Genomic DNA, 26,582 nt, shown 5'->3' with positions numbered 1-26,582 from the left:
TAAAATCAATGTTTAATAGTTTTTTTAATGAACAATATAACAACATATTTTATTATTATTTCAATATTATGAATAAATAACATACATTTTTATGTACATTTATTATTTATAAATTATCTTAAATAAAAAAATGTTGAACAAATTAAAATTACTAAAAACTAAATAATTCAATAGAATAATTAACAAAAAAAAATGAAAACAAAAATTTGGTTGATTGATCAGGGTTAGTAGAGATCAAAGTTTGGTAGCATAAAACAATATTTTGCAAATCAATTATGGTCAACTGCGACATATTATATTGACAATTAATAATAAACTATTATACCTTATTTTTTTAAATTTTACAATTGGATAGGGTTGTAGGCAATACATGTCTACATTTAGGTGTATAATTTTTAATTATTATTTTTTTTGGTAAATATTCTTCAGTATGATGTAATCTATGCATCACATTAGAGTCAAAGTCTTGCATATGTTTATCCAATTCATATTGTATTTCTAAATATTTTCCAGAATTATTAAACTTTCCATCTCCTAAAAAAGAAAATTTAAATGCACAATAAACATATAGTTATTTTTACTGATGTTACAATTAATACAATATTTTCATAGTAATATTATTTAGTAGATTCATCAAAAATCATAACATTTAAAATATATATAATTAAAAATACAAATTTTAGAATTACTTTCTTATTTGTAAACAAAATTAGTTTGTACATTTTTTCTAAAGATCATATTTTGAGGAATATAGAAAAATCAATACTCATATAATTTCTATGCATGAGCTTTTTATGAAGTGTTAAAAATTAATAGAAATTACAAACTAATACAAATATGATAATATATTAATATACCAATTTGTTTATATGTATTTAGTTACTGTAATATAACTTTTATGCCTTTTTATAAACTAGAAATTGGTTTATTCAATTTTAAATTATCAAATAAATTATTTAAATAGTTTACCTGGGAGTAAAGTCAAGTACCCGTCTTTAGTTGCAATAACCATTGGTAATATTTGTTCACACCCTTCAACACTTCTTGTGCAAGCAAAATTTGTTAATTTTGAAAATGATGTAAATTGTTTTAATCTTAAAAGTTCATAATATTGAGGAGTTACAAGTTTCTCTTCACCAGAAACGAATCTTGATAACATTTCATCTGGTGTGTTCCACTAAATACAAAAATAAATCTGTGAAATCACCAGACATTTAAATCTATAATTAAATACTAAATCTAATAGGTTCTCACTGTTATTTGAGAAGTTTCAACACCATCAGGACTTGCATTCACTGGAGATTCAATAAAAGCGAGGAAAAATTTTGTATCAAATTTTGTCTTTAATAGTGGAGATGTTAACCAGTTACTCCATAAATGCAAGGCACCAACATCAGGATAACAATTATTTTCATTACACAAATTGATAAAATTAGATGCATTTTTCTGAACTAATTTTCTCCATCTGTCAATGCTATCAATATCTAAATGATGGACTGTTGCACAAGTCTCAGGATAGCTGCAGTTCATTTTTTTACACAACAATATACCACTTTCTTCAAATGTTTCTCTGATAGCAGTTACTCTAAGCGATAAGTATTTTGGTATAGAACCTGGCTCATTGTCAGATACAAATTTGATAGCTGGGCTACCTAAGAAAAATAATATTAAACAATGATTTTGACATCTACTAAAGTTATGTGGATGATAAAAAGTCATACCGCTGTAGCCAATTATATTCAAATTTAAATTAGGATTGGCATAATCTGGAATAATGTCGGTCCATTCTGGAGAAGAGTCTGATTTCTCTGCAGCCCCCCCTGGAAAGACTGTATAATTGGGTAAGTAAGAGTTTATTTCACTTCTTTTAATACATAATATTTTGAACGGATCCCAATAGACATTCTTTATATTAGAAGATTTTGTCAGTAGCATTACACTAGAAGCTTCTCGCCAAAAACTCATATTTAAATTTAATAGCTGAACACAATTAAAGTTAAAGCATCATCATAGTGACAAAACATTTAAATTCCATGACTGAGTAGCTGGCCACTTCAAACTCGATCAAAATTGTAAAATATTAAAATAATTATAATAAATTTTATTGATTTTTAATGTAAACATATATAATTTAATATACATAACTTCTTTATAAACCAAATTACGACTTACTACGGAGTAAAAAGATGGCCTTTCAAACTTCGAAGCCTTAACTCTTAACACTAAGATAAATAAGTACTGAATGTTTTTACTTTTTATCTTATTTAAATAATAAATACCGATAACTGAAATAAAATCATTGGTAAATTGTTGGTGGGCAGTACCTTGATAAGTTTTTTTCATCCACCGACCAATAAAAAAGAGCCAAATAGTTGATAGCATAATGTTGATAGTGAAAGGAATAGAAAATTGTATATTATAGGTATAAACTCATAATATTCCTGTTTAGGCATTAGGCGATATTATTTGTTAAATAATAAATAATTGCGCTGTTTTGAAAAAAATCATACATTTTTGTATTTTAATCTTTTAAGTTATAGTTGTACATCTATAGTAAGTGTATTTATAATTAGTAGATATGTAGATTTCAATTAATTAATTGTGTTCATTATTTAATACCTAATTCATTTTTTTAGGTAAAAAAATATGGACATTGGTTTCACAGATCCTTGGATCACACTAACCATAAAAGCTCCAAATCAACAAATCAATGACCACACAATAAAATGTAAATTGGATTGGTCAGTGGCTAAACTTAAAGGGTACATTCATGAAACTTATCCAAATAAACCAGTAAGTGTTTTATATTTTATTTTCTTGTTAATTAAGATGAAACTGAAGTGAAACTATTATAATTTGTTAAATAAAATATATTCTATCTTTTTTTTCTTCAGAAAACAGAAGACCAAAGATTAATATATTCTGGTCAACTCTTAACTGACAGTATTATTCTGAAAGATATTTTGAGACCATATGACGAAGACGGACAACTTAATCGCACTGTTCATTTAGTATGTTCATCTTCGTCTTGTTGTATCCCAAATAAAGGTAAATAATTACTAAATATGTAATTAAAATTAAAATTAAATTATATTTTTAAATTAAGTATACTGGTTTTAATATTTGACTTCTAATTTATTTAATTATTTTGTATGCCTCTATACTTAAATCAACTTAGTTAACAGGACTAAAAAAAATACAATAACATAACATAGATTAATGTATTTCTTTTTCAACTTTAATAAATTACAAATATTAATAAAATATATAAATATAAAAAATGTTTTATGGTAAGATACGACTTACCAAAGATGTTTGTCAAGGCCTTTAAACTAGTTAACTGCTTCTAGTGTCACTATATGTAACCCTCAAATCTTTGTGCAAAATTTTCTGTTTTTACAATCTATTACAATATAGTTGTCTATTACCACAGTCACAGGCTATGTTTTCTCAAAAATCCTATATCTTTGAGCCCAATATCAATTATGGCCTATTCGCAGTCTATTTAATGTAGGTTTTTTGAAGTAGGTTTATTCCAAGACTCTTATCATGCAGATCTAGACTCGTTCCCAATTTGTTGCTGTTGAACAAACTCATTCCTTAGCGTTATCAAATCTTTCTCTTACTAATTTTTTTTTTTTGGTTGTGGCCCATGGTGAACTTTTGGATTTCAATTGCAGCTCAAGTTTCATTTAATCCGAGCAAATAACTAATGTGTCATATATTATTACCATAATTAGGTATTAACACCTATCAACTTAAATCTATGCAGCTGTCACTTGTCATTATGCTCTTGTTAAGGTTAACTAACTATTTTATATTTAATGAAAAATACAGAGTGTATGCTATACATTTAAAATACAAATTATTATAGGTATTAGTTTTTTTGTTTTTATTGAACTTAAGCCCGGCAACTAGGGCCATTAGCTGTTTGTAGGGGTTATGAACTATGGTAGGGGGTAAGGTTGGTACGGTAGGTTGTATTTTTACGATTGTTACGGTAGGTTGTATTTTTACGATTGTTACGGTTGATAGCAAACACATGTATGTGTGGCAAGGTTTTTAACCACTATGATTCCGAGTGGTCACCCATCCGGGAGCTAGTAGCTGTGGCAGTTACTTACTCCCAGTTGCATTCCGCAACTGGAAGCAGCCAACTTGTCAAGCGCCCAAGCCACAGGTATTAGTTTGTAACAGTCTATAGGTTGTATGCCATTTTTAGTTGAATTAATTTAATTTAAAATATTTCTACTAACTTCTGTATTCTAATTTACTATATCAACTTATATAATCATTTTTTTTTTTTTTTGTTAGCTGTTAGGTTTCTTTTATTGTTTAATCATTTTTGATGATACATTATTTTAATTATTTATAGAAAAACTCAAAAGTGACGAAATTGTAAATGAAATCCATGATAAATGCCCAAAGGTAAATGAAGTTAACTATGGTGCTAGTACGTCTGGAATTAACACCTCTGCTGACACAAATCAAGGAACTCATCAAGAAACTAGTACTTCTAACAATAAACAAGAAACTAAATCTACACAAAACCAAACCAAATTTAATGATAATATTAATCGTGTTCCATTAACACCAGAGCAAATAGCTCTTCAGCAAATATTGTGGATTAACAAAATGTATGCTGTTCAAATGGCAGAATATTGGCAATCGTAAGTAATTTAATTTTAATTTATTAATAATTATTTATATTTTAAATAATTCAATTTCATGTTTTACAGAGTTGCATCAAGTTTAGGAGCTCCTATACAATTGAATACTCCAATCGTTGAAAATGAATCTCCTCCAGATTTGCCAAATAATAACAGTAATAAATATTTATAGAAAACAATTTAAAATTTGAAAAAAAATTAATATATGTTAAATATTTTAATACTAGATAACAACAATCAACCAGCTGATCAAAATAATGTACCTGCTAATAATGCAAATATAAATGCCCAAGAAGCTGGGCCAAATCAAGATTGGTTAGATTGGTTATATGTATCTAGTAGAGTTTTTATTTTCATTAGTGTCCTCTATTTCTATTCATCGCCTGGTCGTTTTATTGTTGTTGCTGGCTTTGCACTTCTTTTATATTTGTAAGTTTGACATTTGCATTTAAATTTTAAATTAAGTTTTAACAATATAGCATATATTTATATATATATATATATATATATGTTGGGTTTATTTTAATTGTTAATTTTGATAAAATAATGTTAGTTCCATTATCACTTATAAATCGTAACTTTATTAATTATTTTTAGATACCAAAGTGGTATTTTGAGACACATTAATGACCATAATAGAAGAAGGTTTCAGCCTGATCAACCAGAACAGCATGTTGATGACAACAGAAATTTGTCACAAGAGCAGAATGGAAATACTGAAGAAACAGCAGTAAGACAAAATGAACGTCTAATAACTACATTGTGGACAGTAGTTAGTACATTTTTTACCTCTCTTATTCCACAACAACCAGATATAATATAAATTTTAAATAAACCATTTGTAAAAAATGACATATTAAATAAATATGTATATTTACTATTCTATTTATAATAATGATATAATCATATTCTTTATTCTGTTGTATTGTTCTAGTTCTTTATTGTTAAATTTTATTTTAATTTATAACTAATTAAGTTATGCTTATTATTTTACTTGGGGTATTTAAACTAAAACACTATGTAATATATATATATATATATAGTGACACACCATGTATTTGCATAAATAATAAATAAAAAGCACTTAGATTTGTCAATAATTCATTCATATAATGTAAATAATTTAAAAAAAAAAAAAGGCTATATATGTAAATGTGTTTTTTAAATATTACACAAAATTATGTTGGGTATACTTGTATACCTTGCTTTTATGCTATTGAAATGTTAATTATATTTAGTACTCATAAAATGAATAAATTATAACATTTATATTACCAATATAATTTAATTTATAAGACTAAATATTGTATTGTATTAGTTGTTTTTGAAATATATATTAAAGTTATTTCAACTTATAAACAATATTTCTAAATTTATTGTTGATAGGTTATTTGAAATTGTTAACAAAAATATTTAAATTGTTTAAATTTCTTTTGCTTCTCACTGATTAAATATGATTGGTTATTCTTTTATAGTTTATTTATATATTTGTAGAATTTTAAATGCTGATTTGTGTTTGTTTACATGTGATTCTCGACCTTAAACTTATATTTTCGGGTATTCAAGATAAGAACTGGCAGAAATTTATTTTAATCAGGCAGCAGTCATGCAACACCAGAATATCACTTCTATTAAGTTAAATGCCTATACAATTCCCATGTAAGAATGCCATAGTTTTGCACACAAGTCGGTGGCTGAGTATGATTCTCAACTTAAAAAAAAAGTATAGATGATATTATTTATTAATTAATATTATTATAGACAACAATTCAAAATGAACAGAATAACTTTTATTATGTATAATTAATATATTTTAATAAAAAGTAGAAGTTACAATTTCCTTTATATATATATATATATGTAATATGTATTCTATGTATACTTACATATTGTTTATATTAATCGTATTCTTCTTGAAACTAGCAAATTCATGAAGGACTTGATTGATAGTATTATTTCATACTGCTTAACGATTCAATTAGTATTTTTCATGAATATTTCTAAGGTATGTCTTAAGATTTAAAAAGACTTCTCACTGGTTACTCTAGTCATGATAAATATAGCTATATAGTATATTTTTTAATAGAAGGAAATATAAGTGAAAGAGTGAGTTACACATTATAAAAGTTTCCATGCAGATTTTGATAGTTCAGCTGTGACTGACGTACTAAGAATAACTATATTCAAATTTATATAATTGTTACAATATATGATATGTAGCCATCATAGAAAGCTATAATACCAACAATCCAAAATGCTTCTATAGGCAGGATTTAACAATTCTTTGTTATCATAATGCAATATTATTATATAAAATGAAATAATACATTTCTGATCTACACGAAAAAGGTCATGTTGTGATGGTGAGACTGGGAGAGGAGGGGATTAAATCTCTAACTCTCCTGATCAATAACTGCACTACTATTATTAAAAAAATAAAAAAAATAGTGTATATTTAATGTTGATTAGAAGAGTATCATATTAATATAAAATAAAATACAAGATATTATCCAATGACATAAAATTTTATTAATGAAAAATCTATATAAAACACTATATAGATTTTATTTTAGTTAGATTGATAAGCTAATATTATATAAAATTAATATTCTACTATCATCTCGTCATCTTTATGAAGGATTTCTAGTGATGGATATGAAACTACAAATCTTTGGGATACAACCATCATTATGGTATATTGATTGAAATCATCTTCAAATAAAACTTCATATCCATCATAACTTGTTTTAGGTGAAGCTTTCACTAGAGCTTTGAAAAAACAAGTGGTTTGTGGATACATTGCTAAAACTATATAATAATAATTAAATTAATTATACATGATACAAATATTGAAATATATATTATGTAATAAATTGACATAGTCTTCAGAAAAACTTCATTTGTGAATAAATAATTTGACTCTATGATCAATTAAGATATTCTATCCAAAAATTAAAAATAACAATTAATTTGCTACTATAAAATAAAAATATACTAACCGAATTCATTACAGGGAAAGAATGCATCCGGACAAGTGACTGGATCAGCTCTCATTAGAGGTAATGGCTTTACATATATTTTTTCTAATGTAAAATTACGGTTAGTTTCTTTCACATCAATATCTTCTACTTCATATTTTCCATTTTTAAATGCAACTGCTTCTGCTACAATCCATCGCTCTTCTCCAGATTGTTTAACAAGCGCTGCCACCAAATCCCCACTCTATAAATTATTTAAGTTATACAAATATTTTAATAAAAATATGTTTTATATACTTTTGCAACATATGAAGGAAGTGGCTCAATAGCACCACACAATGGAGGTGGTTGTTCATCATGTTTTGGAAACCACACTGGTATTCTCATTGCTGTTACTTGTAACAATTTAAGAAATGTCGAACTTCGTTGAGACTGCAGAAGTGACTAAATGTACAAATAACATATTAAAACTGTTTTAACTTTTATATTATCTATGTCTACCTTAATTTTTTGATGTCTTATGTTTCGTATTTCATATATTATTTCTAACATTTTTCTAAGTGTTTCTTCTTCTCTAATAGTTTCTAGATCAGCTGTTTCATAAAAGCTGGTTAAAGATTTCTATGCATGTAACAAAATATACAATTTTTCAATAAAATATTTGTAATAATTATTTTATGACTTACTTGAGATTCTGGATCAATCATGCCTTTTTTTATAATTAGTTCTTGTGTAGTATTAATTATACTAATAACCTCAGCATTATTTTCAATAATTGGTTGTATACAAAATAGAGACTTGAATAGTCTAATTAAAAGAGTCTAAAAATAAAAGTTTAATCGCTAATATAAGTATTTACACTAATAAAGTTTAAATATAAAACTAAATATGACGGTATATAGTTATTTGGTGTATTATTTTTTTTTCTATTTTTCATATTTAAAAAAAGTATGATTAGGTATATTTCTATAAAAATATTACCAGTTCGTCTGAATTTTCTTTACCAGCAACAGTTGTATCAATTATTGATTTCGTCATTGCCATAGTTTGTTTCTGAAATTATTTTAATAATAAATAAATATGATAATAAAATGATATTTTAGAAAAGTAGGTATAAGAAATTTATTAATTATTAATGTTTTTAGATGGTTTTCTTTATAAAAGTAGAAAAAAAAATTATAAACATAATCTAAAATAGTTTTAAAATCTTAATATTGATTAGTTTAGCTAGTAAATAATTAAAAAAAAAAATACAAAAAAATTTAAAACAAAATTATATTGTGTAATATATTAATATTATGAAATAATGGTTATTATAATAATATAATACAGTGGCGTGGTGTATTGAATTTATTCCAGAGGCAATAAATATAGCCCAAGGACCCATCTCCCCACTACTATAAACGCAAATAGGGTTGGGGAGGAGGTGGCTTCAAAAAAAATCCTTTTAGACGCATTATTATATAACCATTATTGTTGATGTATAAGATTATATTAAATTATATAATAAGAAATTAGCGGGTGCATAATCTATTTGTGAATCGCGATACCCAACCCCCCATAACTTGAAAATTTCAGAGGCAATTGCCTCTGAAATTACCCTTCGCCATGCCAGTAATGTAATAAAATAATGGAAGAATTTATTTATTCTTTCTGATATCATTGGTTTTTTCTATGATATCTATAGTAATCTAATATACTACACCTTATTAATTTACTAATTACCTATATAAATTTAAAATATGATAGACATTTTTAATTAAATTAAAATGATTAAAAATGTTATACAATGATAATACTTTTAAAATATGCTACCTATATTAGTGTCTCTTTAATTAACTATAGTCAATTTTTTTTGCATTTTTGTAAGCCTCACTCTCTGGATTTACGTACGTGCATTAATAAATAAGCTACAAAAGATTTCAATTTAATCTATTAAAGCTAACCTATGCCAACTAGAATTTTAAGTTTGAGTTTATTAATTCCTTCATAATTCAATGATATATTTTACATTTTTATACATATCTCGTTTACATACAAGAAAATTTAAATTTGTTACATAGTATATTTTAAATGGAATAAAATTTTCTATAAATTAAGTTTTTACATAATTCTTATTTATTATCATTTAAAAGGTATATTGACTTTAATATATGAGAGAACTATTTTAACAAAATCAACAAGGTAGTAAATAGATTCTATATTGACATCATAACGTTGGTATAGCCGTAAAAGTAATCAAGTTTACTCAACTACATATTTTGTACACTTACATGGTTAAATAGCCATACAGGTTTTGTAAATTATAATGAATTATACATGAAAATTTAAATTCTTCAAATGGAAACAGTACTTACACACAATTATATGATAATGGTTTATTTCACCGTCTTTAAATTGTAATAAAGGACTGTTGTGTAACTCAATAGTACAAACAAACAAAATTTATTTAAAAATCGCCATTTATTGGCCGGTGACTCGTGTAATACAAATATTAATAACACATATTTTATTTAAGATTCAAAATTTGACAGTAACAACACTATCAACTATTGAGTGTTGATATGTGAGATAATATTTTGTTGTTATTCCGTACTTCATAGTCGCCCGACTTACCCATTGGTTTTAATCTGATAAGAGATAATTGATAATAATTGTCTTGGGCCAAAATTATTAATTATAGCACAGGCTGTACTTCTGTAGACGCTCTAGAATGTTGACTTCAAAGAGTTCAAACTGTTCAAAGTAGCATCGCCATCGCCGCAACTGGCTCGGACGTATTTTTGAAAATCCCACAATTAAAAAAGCAAAATCTGATCCCTTGGACCTTGGATTGTGACTACACACGTAATAAATAAAGTGCTTTATCAAGTACATTCACCCGCACTTTTTCTTTATTAATACAATTAATAGTTATTCAAAATCTGATTTATGGAATATATTTTAAAGACTATATTTTCTATTTTCAAATTCTCAAGATTTTTTTGTTACTCGAGAAGTGTCCTGAGACGATACTAAACATCTGTTTTTTAAATGAAAATCTCTGAATGATAATAGTGTATATATTTTTTAATAACATCTATGCACCTAATTAAAAATTCGAATGAATAATTTATCAGTTATTACAATATTTAAGCAATGTGGATTAAAGTCCTTAAAAGTGGTTTTACAAAAATATAAAATGGATATAGATTTACTAATGAATCTAGAGTTTGTTATGCTACGATGTTTTTACAAATTATAAAAGTTAATAGAGTAATATTAACTAATATTGGCATTATCGCTTATTGTTCAGTATACGAAAGAAAAAAAAAAGTATTTACTTTAAAGTGGTCAACATTTTAAAATGCCAGTATTTTTCAAAATAATCGGAAAAACGAACATTTTTATTCATACATTATTATTAAAATAGTTGTATTGTAACCATAATCTATAATTATCTTAAAACTTTTGTGTATATTATTAATTATACGGAATCGAGAATGAAATTTAAAAAAATGTTAAGATTAATTTTAAGATATTATTTATCTGTTTATGCCATGAACTTATTCACACTGTTTTATAGTAAAGTGGTAATGATTTAAATGTTAATAACAATATTATAATAATATACCAGTATACCATTGTTTTAATCTTGTAGCGTCCTCATACAAATCGATGTGTGACTCAACTTTTTTTTTAGTCGGCGATTCGAGCGTGAAAAACGCGCAACAAGCTCAAAAACGATATGACGTCTCGATGTGTATGAGAATTTTTCAAAAAATACAATTAGAGTGTTTATTTTTACATTTAAGATAATATGAAAAAATTCAAATTTTGAAGATAGAAAAAAATTTCAAAAATATTTTCATTGGGCCATTACAGTGAGTACGCGTATACTAGTGACCTCATTCATTTCAGAAATATTGTATATTTATCTATTATTTTAGCTACATCAAAAAACTTATCATGAATTAATATAGGTACCTACTTAATGATGTACCTAGCCGTGTAGGCAATAGGCATGTAGCTAATGTAGGTAGGCTGACACTTGACAGACCGACACTTTATTCAGCATCGTTTTTTATAAATAATGATATTGATATATTATTGAATTCAAATTTAACACGCCCATAATAGTGAACCATGAGCCATTAGACTTGATATATAGCATAGCAGTACACACTTGCTTACTTTTTTTATAATTAATGATATAAAAAAGACTTTGATTTTGTTTGCAAAAATGTAAGTTTAAAAAGACTAATTAGTAAATGTATTTAAAACAATTACTTGGTGTAATCAATCAGTTTAAATTTGTAAGTAATCGAGTGACCAAGATTTTAAATTGTAACTATCAATTTGTTTTATATTACTCATGAGTCTGGGTGGAAGAGAAGCAGAGATACGCTACAGTTGACTAGTAGAGATAAAAATTTTTATTATGCCTAAGACCTCAAAATTCCTAAATCAGGTTTTGTTTAACCTATTTATAATTTGAAATTGGAATTTGTGCTTCTCTTTTTATTCGTATACACATTTTATAAGGGAAAAAAATAGGTATTTTGTATTTTAGTTTTGAGTATTGGGTGTATATACTTAGTACCTACTACAAGACGGATATCGATTATCGAAAATGCTTCTAATGCACACATAAATTACAGATAATTATTAACTTAAATTAAATTAAATTAACTTTACTATTATTTTGAAAATTACCTAACAGAAAATTATTTTTAGTTGTAATTTTACTGATTAGATGGCGCTACTGCTGTATTTTCATTTTTGTATTTTACCTGCTATGGCAATATAATTATCGTCCATGACTTTTTTTTTTTGTGCAACTGCCAACTACTCCACAGTACTTTCTCAATGATATATTAGCTGTTTTTCCGCTATTATGTATTCAAGTGGAGTTGTTATTGGTACGACTAAAAAAAAAGTGTTTGTGTGTTAATAATAATATATAGATTAGGTACCAAAATTATAACTTAAATAATGGTGTAATTTAATCTATGCTAAAATGTTAAGTCACCAAAACTCTTAGGTATATCTTCTTAAGTTTAAAATTTTAAGTCCATTATCATGAACCTATTATCCTTAGTGCAGTGCACAAATTTAAATAACTCAAAAAATACTCATTTGAATTTTGATTTTGACACTTCAACATTTTCAGAAAAATTATCATTTTAATTCATTGTAAAAAAGGCGAGTTCTCATTTGAATATAGGTAATATTATATAATATTGATCTATAATCTTGGTTCTCTGAAAACATGGAGATATTTTAGAATCATAGTAGACCTAATTGTTAAATTTTTTATGAGAGAAAAGGGTATGGTTTATATTAAAACTTTAAGCAATTCTTTGATTTTGTAGTATTAAAAAGTTAATAAAAATATGTCAATTTAGTAGATAGGTACTTATTATCTGTATTATACTGATAAATATTTTTTATTTTTTTTTGTTTCTTTATTGATGTATAGATACACAATTTGTTCCTAATAAGTAATAGTTATAATAATAGTATTAGCTAAATTGCTAAATTAATAAAATTACATGAATACTTGATAAAAGAAAACACCCAATGATAACACTTTTAAAAACTTTATTGATTGATATAAACTTAAATAGTTTATGGCGTATTTATTTTTAAACTTTCAAACTGAGTTATTTAGTTACTTAGTTAATTCTTTAATAAACTTAATAATTTAATTAGATTAATTGTCTATTGTAATTACTTAGTTTTTTTAAGTTAACTTAAAAAATAATTGATGTGTAGAGATATTTGGAAAAAATATCAATAAAAAATAATTCCTTCATTGAAAATAATCTCACTGGATACCGAAATATAAGTCCATGTAAGTACCAGAATAGAATTTTACTATAATTTTTTTATAAATTTCATATATTAATTTTATTAACTATTGTTAACAACTCTGATATTTTGTCTAGTTTGAGTTAAGTTTAACATTTATATAGTTGTGAATCTAACACAGATTTATAAAACAACTTACTAACAACTATATTCCGTTTATCGAAAGAATATGACATTTACGAGTATACCTACGATTACGGGTTGATCTTTTATATTTTAGTTACTCCTTTATATTTTCCATTTTCATTTTTCGATCAATTATTATAGATATCTTATTGGTAGGAGGGAGGGGGATTATTTTTTGTGTTTTTGAAAATTTTAGCTATTACTTCCTCAAAAAATGTTTGCATGCATCGTAAATTCGTTAACATCTCTCAATGAAATCGTTGTGATCTTAGCCACTGATAGGTATAATGTAAGTATGTATAATTGTCTGCACATATGAGAACAAATAATTACCTACTTAATATTTAAATAATCTCATATAATTATTGTTATAGACATTATAGCGATATATTTTAATTTTTAAGTAAGAAGTTGCTGACGTGCATCGTCGCTTCGCGATTAAATAATTCTTGACTGCTCAGTGTATCTTTGTGATATTGCATGCCATAATACGTTACATTTTAATATAATATATTAATTGTGCAATAGTACCTATTTATTTTATTGTGAGGTAATATTATCTCAGTTATGTATACAGCTAGTATAATAGTATAGCCACATAGAGGAATCGGGTTTTTGTATTATTTACATAAGTGTTAAATAAATACATAAATGAGGTGTGTCAATCTTTTTTTAAAGTAGTTATAAGGACACCCAAATTTTCCGTCCCGTAAATACACTGTTAGATGTTGATTAAATTAGGTAATACTAACATTTGTTGATTGTTCACTTTTAATCAATATTTTTACGACTTATTAGATTATTATTACACAAAATGCATAATTAAAAATTTAAAAATAAATATATTTTTTGGTTTGGGAGAAGGGTAGCAAAAATTATTTGCTCCACGGCATTGGCCATTAATACAGTTCTGCTCCTACTTACCACTAATTACACCTATGCCTGTAGAGAATAGAGATGTATAATATAATAATTTATAGTAGATACTAGGTGGTTAGGTCTATGCTAAGAAGTTGGAAGTTTCTAGTTAGTACTAAGTACTTAGTGTAAAATATAGTTTAAAATATATTAAGTATAAGAACACTAATGAGTAATGACTAATTTAGTAATAAATTAGTTTATTAGTATATATTATAAATGTATTAACTGTAAACAAATTATTTATTTTAAACCGTTATATCAACCACTGATATAACGGATTAAAATACACCGCTAGATAGCGCTATAATATTAATTTAACTGTATAAATTATTACAATTTTATTTAAGTGATAGTTGGTATTAATTAATTAAAAATATTGTGCAGATGGGAATAGGGTAACTCACAAGCAAATTAGATGAATTTTTATAATTCCCGTTTATGATTTATAGTTCCAATGTATTATAATCTATAATATTGCTGAATGATGACCTATTTCGTAACTGCTGACGATAATATCTATTATTGAAATAATAATGTATAATAAATAATTTAATAAAAATAAATTTTACTCAGTCGTAGTTAATGACACTTACATAGTTAAGTACTTATGGTTAAAATTTATACGAAGAAGACCCACATTTTTCTTTTAATATTGAAAATTATGATTTCAAGACTTTTTAAATAAATACTAAAAGACCATATTTTTAAGTTCCTGAAATTTGTTTTCACTACTCTAAGGAATGTTCTGTAATAGCCGTACAAACTTCTATTTTTTAAATGAGAATAACTCCTCATTTTTATTGTAATAAAAAAAATATCTAAGATTTTAAAATATATTCTTTATACTAGTAAATTTATATTTTAAGTATAATTCAGATTTTAAATAATTGCATAATCTTTTAAGAAAAATTAGGGATGAGTATACTCGGTGAATTATTCTGCATATTATCTTGCAGGTTGCAACTACTATTTGCAAATAATATTTATTGTGGATGAGTTGATACTACCAAATATTAAATTCTACTTAAATTTAAAGCAGATAAAAAGTATAGCTATAAACTGAAATTGATAGTAACATATATCTAGTTGGTTCCCAATACATTTCTCGAATTATATATTTTAAGTGATAGATTCATTTTTATTTTTTATTATTTAGTTAATTCTTCATCAATAGAAAATGGTTAAATCGTTTATCAACTTCAATCAACTATTAACGAGTTGTTCGTTTGAGGTTTTAGTTTTTATACTAGAATTTATAGACTTTAAATGCATTTGATTATTTGAAACAACAGATAAAATTTAGAAAATTTTGGTCGCACAGAAAGTAGAGGTATATTACGTTTGTTCATGAAAAACACCGATACTGCTAAACCGCCGTGTGGCAATGATTTAAATTGATTCAAACTGATTTGTAATTAGCGAAATTGTCCTTTAAAGAATTTTACTTAACTACATTTCCCAAAACTGACTCTCGTTTGATTTATTGCTTTTAAATAAAACGTAACGAATTTGTATGATAAAGTTGTAACATGGTAGAATTTAATTATAATTTTTGTATAGATAATATAATAATGTACGTTAAGAATAATAAATATCCAAAAATAATATTTTAAAATTATAATTGAATAACTAGAATCGTTTTTTTTTTTTTATTTTAAATATTTTATTTAAAATTTTGTTCAAACTTTAACTTAAAATGTAAAAAAAAAAAAGTTATATCTTTATATATTTTTTTATATTTTTTAGTTATTATGACCTACTTATGAGAAACCTTGTATTACGTTTTAAAGTTTTTTAATAAATAGAGATTGTAATAAATTATAATATAAACATTTATTGAAAAAGTCAAGTATCTTTGGTCATTCATTTTTGAGTCACATCAAAAAAACAAAATCGATTTTGTCAATTACTGCAGTCTTACATAAAATTTTCCCGTTTAACCTAATTATTTTTTTCTTAAATTCTAGCAATTTTAAAATTACCCAAAAAGTTGAAAGTCAAAGCATTTACTGTCTAAAAATATGATAATAAACAGAAGAAATATACATAATTAATCGTTTAGCACAGAATTTAAAACGTTTATAAAATATTTTTATTTTTTAAAAACATTATTTTTTGAAATTTTAAATTAATTATTTTGTAGATTAAGGTAATATTGAAAAAATATAATTTTAAAATTGGTTTGAATTTTGTATAAATGAAATCAACTTAATTTACCTAATGAATAGTTAAATAGTTTATTATAAATTATTAAAAAAAAACTCATATTACTTGGGGCCGTCTAAGCGAACGAGCTTTTTAAACAAAGATTAGAAAAAATATTAAAGTTTTTTAAAATATTTTTTTTTAAAACTGACATTTAAGAAACAAAATTTCTCATTATTTTATTGTTATACTTTTTAAAGTATTTTAATTTATTAAATGCGATATGACAGCATCACTTTAATTTAATTTTTAAAGACTAAAGAAGAATATTTTTCTCAGAATTTAGTATAGATAGGTATACATTATAAAAAAAATCAAATTTTAAACGTGTCGTGATTTATTAATGTTGTAATATATTTATTTAAAGTTTTGATGATCGGATGGTAATGGTACAGTAGGAGTACTTCATAAAATGTTTGTCCATTATACTTTGCTCATCAATCATTCACTCCGTATGCCTATATCGTGATAAAAATTTACAATTATATTTTTTAGTTGGTCGGTGATTTCTTTAAACGTATTTACGAGTATATAATATAAGTGCGGTAAATTTCTTATATGATAATATATATTAATGTGGTTACTATTACTCATTTGATTTATTTATATAATGGTATTTATAAGGTACATTTTTATACTTCAAATGTTGTATATTAAATATAAAAATATTCTCATGCTACATATAGGCACTACAAGGGAGTTGGGTACAAGATGATGCAATTGGATCCTCTTAATCTTAAAAAATAAATAAAATATCCATGGATCGTATAGAATACTTTGAAAAAAATTAATCCTATTTAATTTATAATTGTAATTGAAAATTGGATAATATGAATTTTATCAAATCGTAATTGTAATTAAATTAAAAATTAAAAATGGAAAGTATTCTGTACTATATATAGATATTTTTCTGTTGAATTCAAATTTATTTTTAGAATTAAGATCCGATAATTTTATCTAACTATATTTTGTTAAAAAAATAAATGTAAGTTGCTGTTAAATTCGTAAATTATATATTACTATTGAAATATTGGCATTTAACAGAGTAACATTCGTCCGGTATTCACATTTATCCAAAACCTAACCATTTAAAATCCCACTACAGTGGCGTACTTAGCTTTTGTGTATTTTAAGTGAATGTGTTGGGAGGGGGAAGTTGAACTGTATTTTCTTTTGTTCATAGTAATAAACTCAAATTTTTATTATGTACTTATTACAGACAGGCTCATATACTGAAAGTGTTCGGGGGTATAATATTTAAAAATTTTAAATATTTGTAATATTGATAAATGTAAATTTTTTTGAACCCCCTTCCGAATTTTTTTTGTATAAATACTTGATTGTGGTATATATTTTAGGATTAGGTAATTATTATAGTTACATTACTTAGGAAATTAATTAAAATTTTATATTTATAATTACAATAATTAGATTACTTGTTAAAATTACTCAGTAAAAAAAAAAAGTTTAAGGGTTATTATTATTTTTGTACAAAACTTCTTGGTTAAGAGGACGCTGTGGTCGTACCCGCATGTGTTATCCCCGTCTTACTAATATACAATATAGCAAATTTGTATTCAGCAGAATCCATTTTATGCTATTAGCTTTAATATTAGAGTCAAATGACCTATAATCAAACTTAAAGGCAAGAATATTATTGAGGGCATCATGTATAGGTTTTTATTGATATTTTAGTTTTTAAACCTGAGTTAGAGCTATGTAACATATTTAAACTTTAAATTATTCATTTTTGAATTGATAGCTATAACTCAAATTAAAATTAAAATTATCCATGTTATAATAATATTACATTATTTGAGCGTAATAGAACATTAGGACATGTAAACATAAATAATAGTAATAATACCTATAAATCTTTAATATAATATTATGAGTTGAAATATTTGTTCGTAACAAAACTTACAGCAACCACAAAATAAGGCTCTCTATATAAAGTTTTTTTTTTCTATACCTAATTGTCCGATTATAAAACATAATTTTTACAAGAATTGAAATTTGCAATAAAATGTTCAATTATTGATATTTTTACAAATTTATAAATACTAGTGAAATTAATGCGTAAAAGGGAGAATATAAATAAGAATTTATAATCGATAGTTTTACGTACTCTTTTATCTTTTAAGTATTGAAAAAGACATACTTAGATTATTAGATTTTTTTTAAGTTGTTGAAAAATTTGCAGCAACAAAATCTTGAAGAGTATTGATATAATCTAAGTAGGTATAGTGTAATGAAATTGACTATTTTTATTGTATTTTATTTTTTATTTTTTCTGTTAATTATTTTAACATAGTTAATTTTGTTTTACCATGCCTTTAATACAAATTTTTTTCTTGCAGTAAAATTTAGTATATTTTTATTAAATGAAATTGAAAAATAATTGTCATTACTATAAATACTAATAGTCAAAAGATGGGCCCTGACACTCAGGGATCCACATTACTAAATCCAATTTTGTCTACTAATTAAAAATATAAGTATAATATACACAACTGTATACTGTACTACAGCAACATTATTTAAATACTGAATCAGCTGATAAGTTTGCAATTGCAGTAGTCTAGTCATGTGGGCAGATGTATAGACGCATGCAGATAAATTTGCTTTTATGAACTATGGTCCTTTCTTTTTACGTTTTATTTCTAGAACCACGTCTAGGAATTGTATTCCTGTTTTAACTTATGATAAAAATATGATTTCATAATATTGTGCAATCTATTTTCAACAAAAATTGTAAGTACACCACTAATATTTTAATATTTTAACTATTTTTAAGTCTTCTATAATAAAAAAAAAAAAAACATTAAGTTACCCTTCCCTTTTAGCCACTAAAACCTTAGCCTTTAGCCTATATTAACCATTCAAAGTGATTGTAGATGCAACTAACTTGTAATAATACTTTACGTTCACTTTCACTCGAATAACTATTGAATCTTGTTAATTTTTTATTGCACCTAATAAAAATTTCAACTTCACCAATATAAATTAATTATTCATCTATTAATTTATAATTATATTTATACAGCAAAGAATATTTTGATTTTTATATACTAAGTATTAACTAATAACTGTATTTATTTATTTATTTTTATGTATTATAAAGTAATAAACATTAATTATACCAAATAGTAATACAGTGAAAATCTATCCTTTTAACACATTTAATAAAGCAGTATTGCAATGTATTTGCTTAAGCAATTATATTCAATTAGAATAAAAACAAAACTATTTCGACTAAAAAATTAATTTTCTGGTATGTATAAAGTTTGCAAACACAAAGACACTTATATAATGATTAATGATCAATGATATACCTATCAAGTATTCAGGTGGTTTCAGGTCATTGTTATATGTAAATAATTATCATAAGTTTATTTATTCTTACAACGCATTGGTTATTACTTATTAGTTATTATTTATTAAATTATAATATTTATGTACTTCATTATACAATAATGATGATATACCAAATTTCAAATTAGAAAAGTTTATAGTAATTTTAAACTACTAACAGGTATATACAAAATGTGCTAATGTGCAATCACTTATAATAAAACCCGTAAATTGAACTTTGGTGTAAATTTTAGCATATTAATCAGTAAAATATGATCTAGCTATATGTATATAAATATTTTTTAATTAACTATAGGAATTATATAATTTTATAATTTTAATTTATGAAATGAAAAAAAAAAATAAAATTATTAAAATACAATGTAAACAAAAAAATAAACGAATATTATTATTATATAGTATTGATTTTACATTGATGTGAGGTTTTTTAAGTGTATGTATAAACATAGTTAGTTGTCAAAAAATAATCGATCTGCAACTTTGAGGATGGTTTCTGATAGTAAATTGGATTTAGTTTGTACTTTAAGGAAGTTAAAAAAATGCTTTGTATTTTTCAAAATAATCAAAAAATATGAGAATTTTAACATTTACACAAAACTAATTTTCAACAAAATTGATTTTGTTTTTTTTTTTTTTTGTTTGTATAGACATATTAAACTCATATTTGGAAAAAATATGAAATATTTAAGGACTAATCTAATAACGGTGTGAGTTATTTTGTTATAGTTAAAAACATAATTTGTAGAAACTTAAAATGTTTACTTAATATGTTGAGTAATTTTAATTTATAATATCATGAACCTATTCATATTATTTTGACAGTAAGATGGTATCAAAAGTTGATATAAATAATATAATATGATATAAACTATAAGCTATAAAGTTTAAATATGTAGTATATATATTAAAATAATTAAATATTAGTAATATAATGAATTAAAAATTAAATTAATCTACTATAACTTGATTGGTAAAATAAATTACTTTAATCGTAAAAAATAAACATAATTTTATGAAAAATTACTAGTGATATAGGCTGGCAAATAGTTATCGCTATTAGAATTGTTTTTCGTATATGATGATAAATCAATGAATTTAAATTTAAAATATACATCACAGTAACTTACCGTTATTGAATGTACAGGAGGGTGGTACCCACTTTTCCAATTTTTTAAATTTAGAATACCTATTTAAATTAAATTTTATAAAGAATGCAGAAATAGTCTAATACTTAAATTATTTCTTTATATATAAAAATAATGATTATGCATTTATTAATATCCAATAATCTTGAAAACTACTGAACCAATTGGTGCTAAATTTTTCACATATATACTTTGAAACTCGGTGAATATTTATATTTTCGTAGATACCTTAATAGGTTCACAGTTTACAGTTTACACGGGAATTTTGTTTTAGTTCACAAAAATCAAGTATTTTTGTTCATAAATTGTACAAAATTAATGTATGTTTTTAGCTTATACACTCAAAAATTACTTGACTAATTTTGACGAATGTTTCAGAGATTGTTTTTAAAAAATATCAGAAATTTATGGAAACTAATTTAAACCACGTCAAAAAATAAAAAATAAAAATACCAAATGTTTTATATAATCCACTACAACTGATAGACCATCTCTATTGAATTTTTCTTCTAGCTACAAAGCATGGTACATATCGTCGATTTTTCCGTGAACGGCATGAACTGAGATACACTTATATACCTATAGCGTCATATTTTATATTCGTTTATTTTTTCCCAGTCGAAGTCGGATTATACAGCTAGTATAGTTATATATAACACAATATACATATTATAACTCTCTTTCGGATTCCCTGCGGTGCCCCTATTCTGATTTAATCCGTCTACACCTTGAATCCACCTAAAATTTGTTGAATATGGGATGGGAAAACCTTTCATAATCCTATGCCTCTAGAAACAGAAAAATATCCTGTAAAAAATCTCTTCACAACAATGATTTCAATCTTAAAAGATTAATCGTGAAGTAATAATCAAATACTCCAAGTTTTGTATCTTCAATGACCGGCTGGTTGCTATTATACCATTTCTACAAATTTGGACATAATATAGTTATAGTTCATATTGTATCATCATATTGGATCACTTGTGACTTTTAAAATTTATTAACTATTTTCCCTTCTTTCTTACACTATAGATAAAATAATTTTTCTTTTCTCAACTTTTCCGATTTTAATATTATCTTCTCTAATAATGCCACCAGAATAAAAGGCAATCTCTATTGTATTCTCCAAATTGGTTTAAAAATTTAATTAAGCTTAGGTAACGGGCTCTAACCGATTTTTAGAGCTTATTTATTTATTAATACTGTATCCACGTACTATCGTAAAAAAATTAATTTATGGTTTTTATGTTTCATTACGTAGTCAAAATATATTACGTAATTTTTTGAGAACAAAAACTTATTTTTAGCTCTAGAAGCTTGAATGAAGGATTTTGGTGGATTTAAGTTATAATTTTCAAATAGTTTGTTTTGTTTTGTTTTTTTTTTTAAACGGTCATCGTGTATTTATTATTTCTTCTGTGTTAAATGCATGTTTGTGTTTGTGGGCAACTAACAGTTAATCCATTTAATCGATCCTGTCATTTATGAAAAATAATGGTTATTAATTTATGACAATGCATAAAAAGTTAATGTTTTTTATTTTTATTTCAGACATGGTATTTCTTAAATATGTCTTTATTATGTTTAGAGATTAAAAATTCGCTTTGGTGTGGTGGTGAAGACAGTTAATGTATATAAATTGTTGATAATTTCGAGTATATTAGCATTATATTCAATAAGAGATTTAAGAGCTGATTTCAGAACATTAGTATATGGTCTGCTTAGTTTGCGCCTCCACAACTTTAACTCAACTAGAAAAATGTTAAAGAAAACTTTATTACATCACGTAACACATTTCTCATCATACGATAAACCAAATATCATGATTCACTATGCCACTAGTATTATTATTACCTATACGATTAGATTAGATACTTTAGAATGTGGGTAATAAAGATTACTAAGATTATATATTATTGCTAAAGGTCCTTTAATATAGATCTCTATCTGAATTTCGTTGAAAGATAAATATTGATTTGGAAATTTATTTTATACCGTATAAATATTATATTGCAATATACGAGTATTAATTTTTTTAATTTTGCTTTGGCAACTAAGGTCATTTGCATCATTCAGTAACTGCATCCTAACACCATGGTCACACGATGTCCTACATTGCATATTATATCCGTAAATAAAACATAATATGGGTAATTTTATAATAGAATAATTTTATATTAAGTATAAGTTAATAATGCATTGAACATAAAAAAGGCATCGGGGATCTATCCCCATCATCCTCCTCATAACTACGCCACTAAATTATATAGATACCACAGGTTACCTTTAAGTTGACATATTTTAACTCGATCAATGTGGAGACCGCGTGGTTACAACGTTTGTTAATATTCCGCACATATAAAACAACTGTGACCAATATCAAATAAAATAATATATTACAACCAGGATTACTAAAAACATCGTTTGAGCAACACAGTTATGAAATGGGTGGCATAATATTTTATTCCAGATCGTTGTGGCGAATGTGTGATTCGTGTTGATATAGTATTCCTTGTACCTATACTCTATATACTCATAACTATAAACAAAAATATTACAAGTATAACATTAGACTAAAATAATATATTTAGTAACAGCGTTTCCCAAAGTGTGTTTCGTAAGACAATCTTAAGGGTTCTGTCAAATGGTATATGCGTGACTATTGAAAATTTTTTTTTTATTGTATTTAGAAAATATTATTAAAAATAATTATTTTATATTATTTTGATTGAAAATTACTTTTTCTTAAACTAATTTTAATGGACAATAATCATTAAAACATTTTTTGGAGTATTGGTTTTTTTTTTTTTTTTTAGGAAAATTGGAGTTGGGTTAGAATTAAAGACATTGAGTTTTGCAAATCATTAACTATTTCTTAAGGGTGCCGTAGTCATAAAAGTTTGGGAACTGTTGATATAGCATACGCATTTAGAAATGAGTGCACAGTTTTTACGTAAAAAATATCCAGTGGAAATATTGGTTTAGATTAATTTTATCTACTTTTATTAAATAATTAAATAATGAATTGGCTCAGCCAGCTTGCCGTTGATAGAAACAAGCGACTATAACATACCAAGTCACTATCCACAAATCAATCAATCGGCACAAAAAATATTGCAAATGTTACAGCACATGAACTTTCTGTTGCACCCAAGCACACGTCTATTGTATCACATGTGCTTGTAATAAAAATAATAATTTAATTGATAAGTTTTTTTTTCATTGTTGATTTGCTTTACTGCAATTAACTACTATTCTGTACCAAGACGAGTAAAACATAAAAAGTATCCAACACCAAAAATATCTTTGAACGTAATTTGAAGCTACAGAATTTAGATTTGGAATTTTAGTAAAAGATCGTTTCTATACAGATTTATAGTTCTTCACTGAATATATTCGATAAATCTTAAAAATATTTACTTATAAATTCTTTTTATGAGCACTCAACATTTTAGTGGCGTCTTATAAACACTATACGATAAAACAAATCAATCCCCAGAATAGTTTTTCGATTTGGAATGCAACGATTAACCATTGATTTAAAAATGTGTAATAACTAAAAATAGAGCGCTGTAAGATATTTATCATTTATCGCTTTACCTACTTTGTTTTACTGCATGAAGGTGGTAAAGTGAAACGAGTGATTGCATTGCGGATGGATTCATTCGTATTTAATAGATATAACATATTCTACGGTTTTTCTTTCCTTATTCAGATTATACATATTAAGTATATCATATAAAATAGGTATAATCTGGTGTATATACATATAAATTTAAAATATTTAATTTCTGAATATTGTTTAAATATAAATTATAATTATTATTATTAAATAATACGAGGAAGTTAAATTTAATATAGCTAGAAGAGTTGTAGTTTTCTTTATTAATAAGTTATAATTCTTCTACAATTTTAAAATGTCCATTTACTCATAATATTATAGTCATTGGTCATTATTCCTTATTATTCAACATAAATCGATAAATCCTTTAAAATGCTCGATCTTTATTGATTGATACGAACAATAGAATATAATTTAATAAAATCTTTACTTAGTATTTAAATATTTTAAACATTTTATAGATAATAATTTTATTAGTGTCAATAAATTATCAATTATCATTATCTAGTCCATGCTTTTATGAATATCGTAATTGTATGTATTTACATGCATTTATTTATTCACTTTATTCTATATTCATATTTCATACAGTACTTACTAAAATATAAATTTAAAAAAATAATATTATTTTAAAATATTACTTTTAACTGAATAAATTGTCGTCCGTCTGATGTCTGTTATAAATAATCTATTTACGAGTAATACCTAGTACCTATTGTACACATTCCAATAAATTACTTATTGTAAGCTTTTAATAAGATATTAAAATATTATACATAGTAAGTAGGTTATAATTGGTGAATAGCTATATGTGATTAATGTTTTATATTTTGGATAAAAATTTATCATGATTCAATGAACTTTTAATAGTTGATATATATTTGATGATGAAATTCTTTAAAATGAAGGCACTATATACTAAGTTAGGCCAAGGATTAAGACTGTATAACTGTATTAAGAAAAATTCAATAAATTATTCTTATAGGATAATGAATGGGTACATTATATAATATTTTAGATATACGTCACTTCTTACTAGTTACTACAACGAGGACTAAATTATATAAAGATATTTTTTGTAACTACTATACTACCACGTTATGGACCAAGAGGACCTGATGTAAAAAAAAAAATGAAGTATTTTGGTTGTCACACATTTTTATATCTACTTAAATTCTAATTATTTGATTGAAAATTGAAAAAAGAAACAAAAAAATATCGCATATTGTATAAGTAGAAATATAACATTGGATGATCGACGGCTAGCAATAATCAGGCACTAGATGCAATTGATAGACGGATAAGGTACTTACTGTGTACTAGGCGGTAATTACGAAACACAATACTATGTTGAATAGTAATAATAATAATAAAAAAAAAAACAAAACAATTTGGACCGTTACGCAGGTTCAGTCCGCTCGATGTCGCTGCGGTCCCGCCGTTTTTCCCCCCGTAGACCGCATTCCGCGAGCACACCGTACGCGCGCGCACCTCTCCGCCGCAGACACCGCCACCGCGTGGCCAACCGTCTACCCGACCGCCACCGCGCCACCACCCAATCACCACTACCGCGCCGGCACCGCCATCACCACCGCCACCACCACCGCCGCCGCCGCCGACCGATCCGCGAACGCGCCGACGACGACGACTACCAAGTACCAGCACAGCAGTGCATTGTTCGCGTCCG

The 26,582-nt window shown here is 25.3% G+C and overlaps 3 protein-coding genes across 4 annotated transcripts; 1 reads left to right on the top strand and 2 right to left on the bottom strand.

Moving 5' to 3' along the window:
- Positions 1–137: 137 nt before the first annotated feature.
- LOC112603359 (nucleoside diphosphate-linked moiety X motif 19-like) lies at positions 138–2,231 on the bottom strand. The gene is made up of 4 exons (XM_025351887.1): positions 1,722–2,231; positions 1,255–1,652; positions 970–1,177; positions 138–534 (listed from the first exon to the last, which is right to left on the bottom strand). Exons 1-4 carry the CDS (start codon positions 1,963–1,965, stop codon positions 335–337), a joined length of 1,050 nt encoding a protein of 349 aa, XP_025207672.1. The 5' UTR covers positions 1,966–2,231; the 3' UTR covers positions 138–334.
- Positions 2,232–2,435: 204 nt separating this feature from the next.
- Positions 2,436–5,681, top strand: LOC112603354 (homocysteine-responsive endoplasmic reticulum-resident ubiquitin-like domain member 2 protein). The gene is made up of 7 exons (XM_025351881.1): positions 2,436–2,557; positions 2,642–2,793; positions 2,895–3,048; positions 4,376–4,670; positions 4,740–4,825; positions 4,898–5,099; positions 5,268–5,681. The coding sequence occupies exons 2-7, from the start codon at positions 2,647–2,649 to the stop codon at positions 5,491–5,493; spliced, it is 1,110 nt and encodes a 369-aa protein (XP_025207666.1). The 5' UTR covers positions 2,436–2,557; positions 2,642–2,646; the 3' UTR covers positions 5,494–5,681.
- A 1,546-nt stretch (positions 5,682–7,227) lies between these two features.
- Positions 7,228–10,201, bottom strand: LOC112603367 (SAGA-associated factor 29). 2 transcript variants are annotated; one of them, XM_025351894.1, is made up of 7 exons: positions 10,006–10,201; positions 8,630–8,701; positions 8,335–8,469; positions 8,150–8,269; positions 7,946–8,092; positions 7,670–7,892; positions 7,228–7,478 (listed from the first exon to the last, which is right to left on the bottom strand). In XM_025351894.1, the coding sequence occupies exons 2-7, from the start codon at positions 8,690–8,692 to the stop codon at positions 7,273–7,275; spliced, it is 894 nt and encodes a 297-aa protein (XP_025207679.1). In that variant the 5' UTR covers positions 8,693–8,701; positions 10,006–10,201; the 3' UTR covers positions 7,228–7,272. The 2 variants fall into 2 exon arrangements, with proteins under 2 accessions (XP_025207679.1, XP_025207681.1); XM_025351896.1 differs by having other exon boundaries at positions 9,922–10,007.
- Positions 10,202–26,582: the final 16,381 nt, after the last annotated feature.

The sequence above is a fragment of the Melanaphis sacchari genome, unplaced genomic scaffold (genome assembly GCF_002803265.2).
Source record: "Melanaphis sacchari strain LSU unplaced genomic scaffold, SCAv2.0 Contig106_pilon_pilon, whole genome shotgun sequence".
Classification (NCBI taxonomy): Eukaryota; Metazoa; Arthropoda; class Insecta; order Hemiptera; family Aphididae; genus Melanaphis; species Melanaphis sacchari.
The sequence above is the reverse complement of the archived record's forward strand: the minus strand, read 5'-3'. Positions and strand labels throughout refer to the sequence as shown.

Excerpts from the sequence above, each read along its gene's own strand:
- LOC112603354 (XM_025351881.1), top strand. The coding sequence starts at position 2,647 with ATGGACATTGGTTTCACAGATCCTTGGATCACACTAACCATAAAAGCT. Across the intron at positions 3,049-4,375 it reads TTGTTGTATCCCAAATAAAG|AAAAACTCAAAAGTGACGAA; the intron begins GTAAATAATTAC and ends AATTATTTATAG. Across the intron at positions 4,671-4,739 it reads ATGGCAGAATATTGGCAATC|AGTTGCATCAAGTTTAGGAG; the intron begins GTAAGTAATTTA and ends CATGTTTTACAG.
- LOC112603367 (XM_025351894.1), bottom strand. The coding sequence starts at position 8,692 with ATGGCAATGACGAAATCAATAATTGATACAACTGTTGCTGGTAAAGAA. Across the intron at positions 8,093-8,149 it reads TAAGACATCAAAAAATTAAG|TCACTTCTGCAGTCTCAACG; the intron begins GTAGACATAGAT and ends TTGTACATTTAG. Across the intron at positions 7,893-7,945 it reads TTCCTTCATATGTTGCAAAA|AGTGGGGATTTGGTGGCAGC; the intron begins GTATATAAAACA and ends AATAATTTATAG.
- LOC112603359 (XM_025351887.1), bottom strand. The coding sequence starts at position 1,965 with ATGAGTTTTTGGCGAGAAGCTTCTAGTGTAATGCTACTGACAAAATCT. Across the intron at positions 1,653-1,721 it reads GAATATAATTGGCTACAGCG|GTAGCCCAGCTATCAAATTT; the intron begins GTATGACTTTTT and ends TATTTTTCTTAG. Across the intron at positions 535-969 it reads GTACTTGACTTTACTCCCAG|GAGATGGAAAGTTTAATAAT; the intron begins GTAAACTATTTA and ends TTTCTTTTTTAG.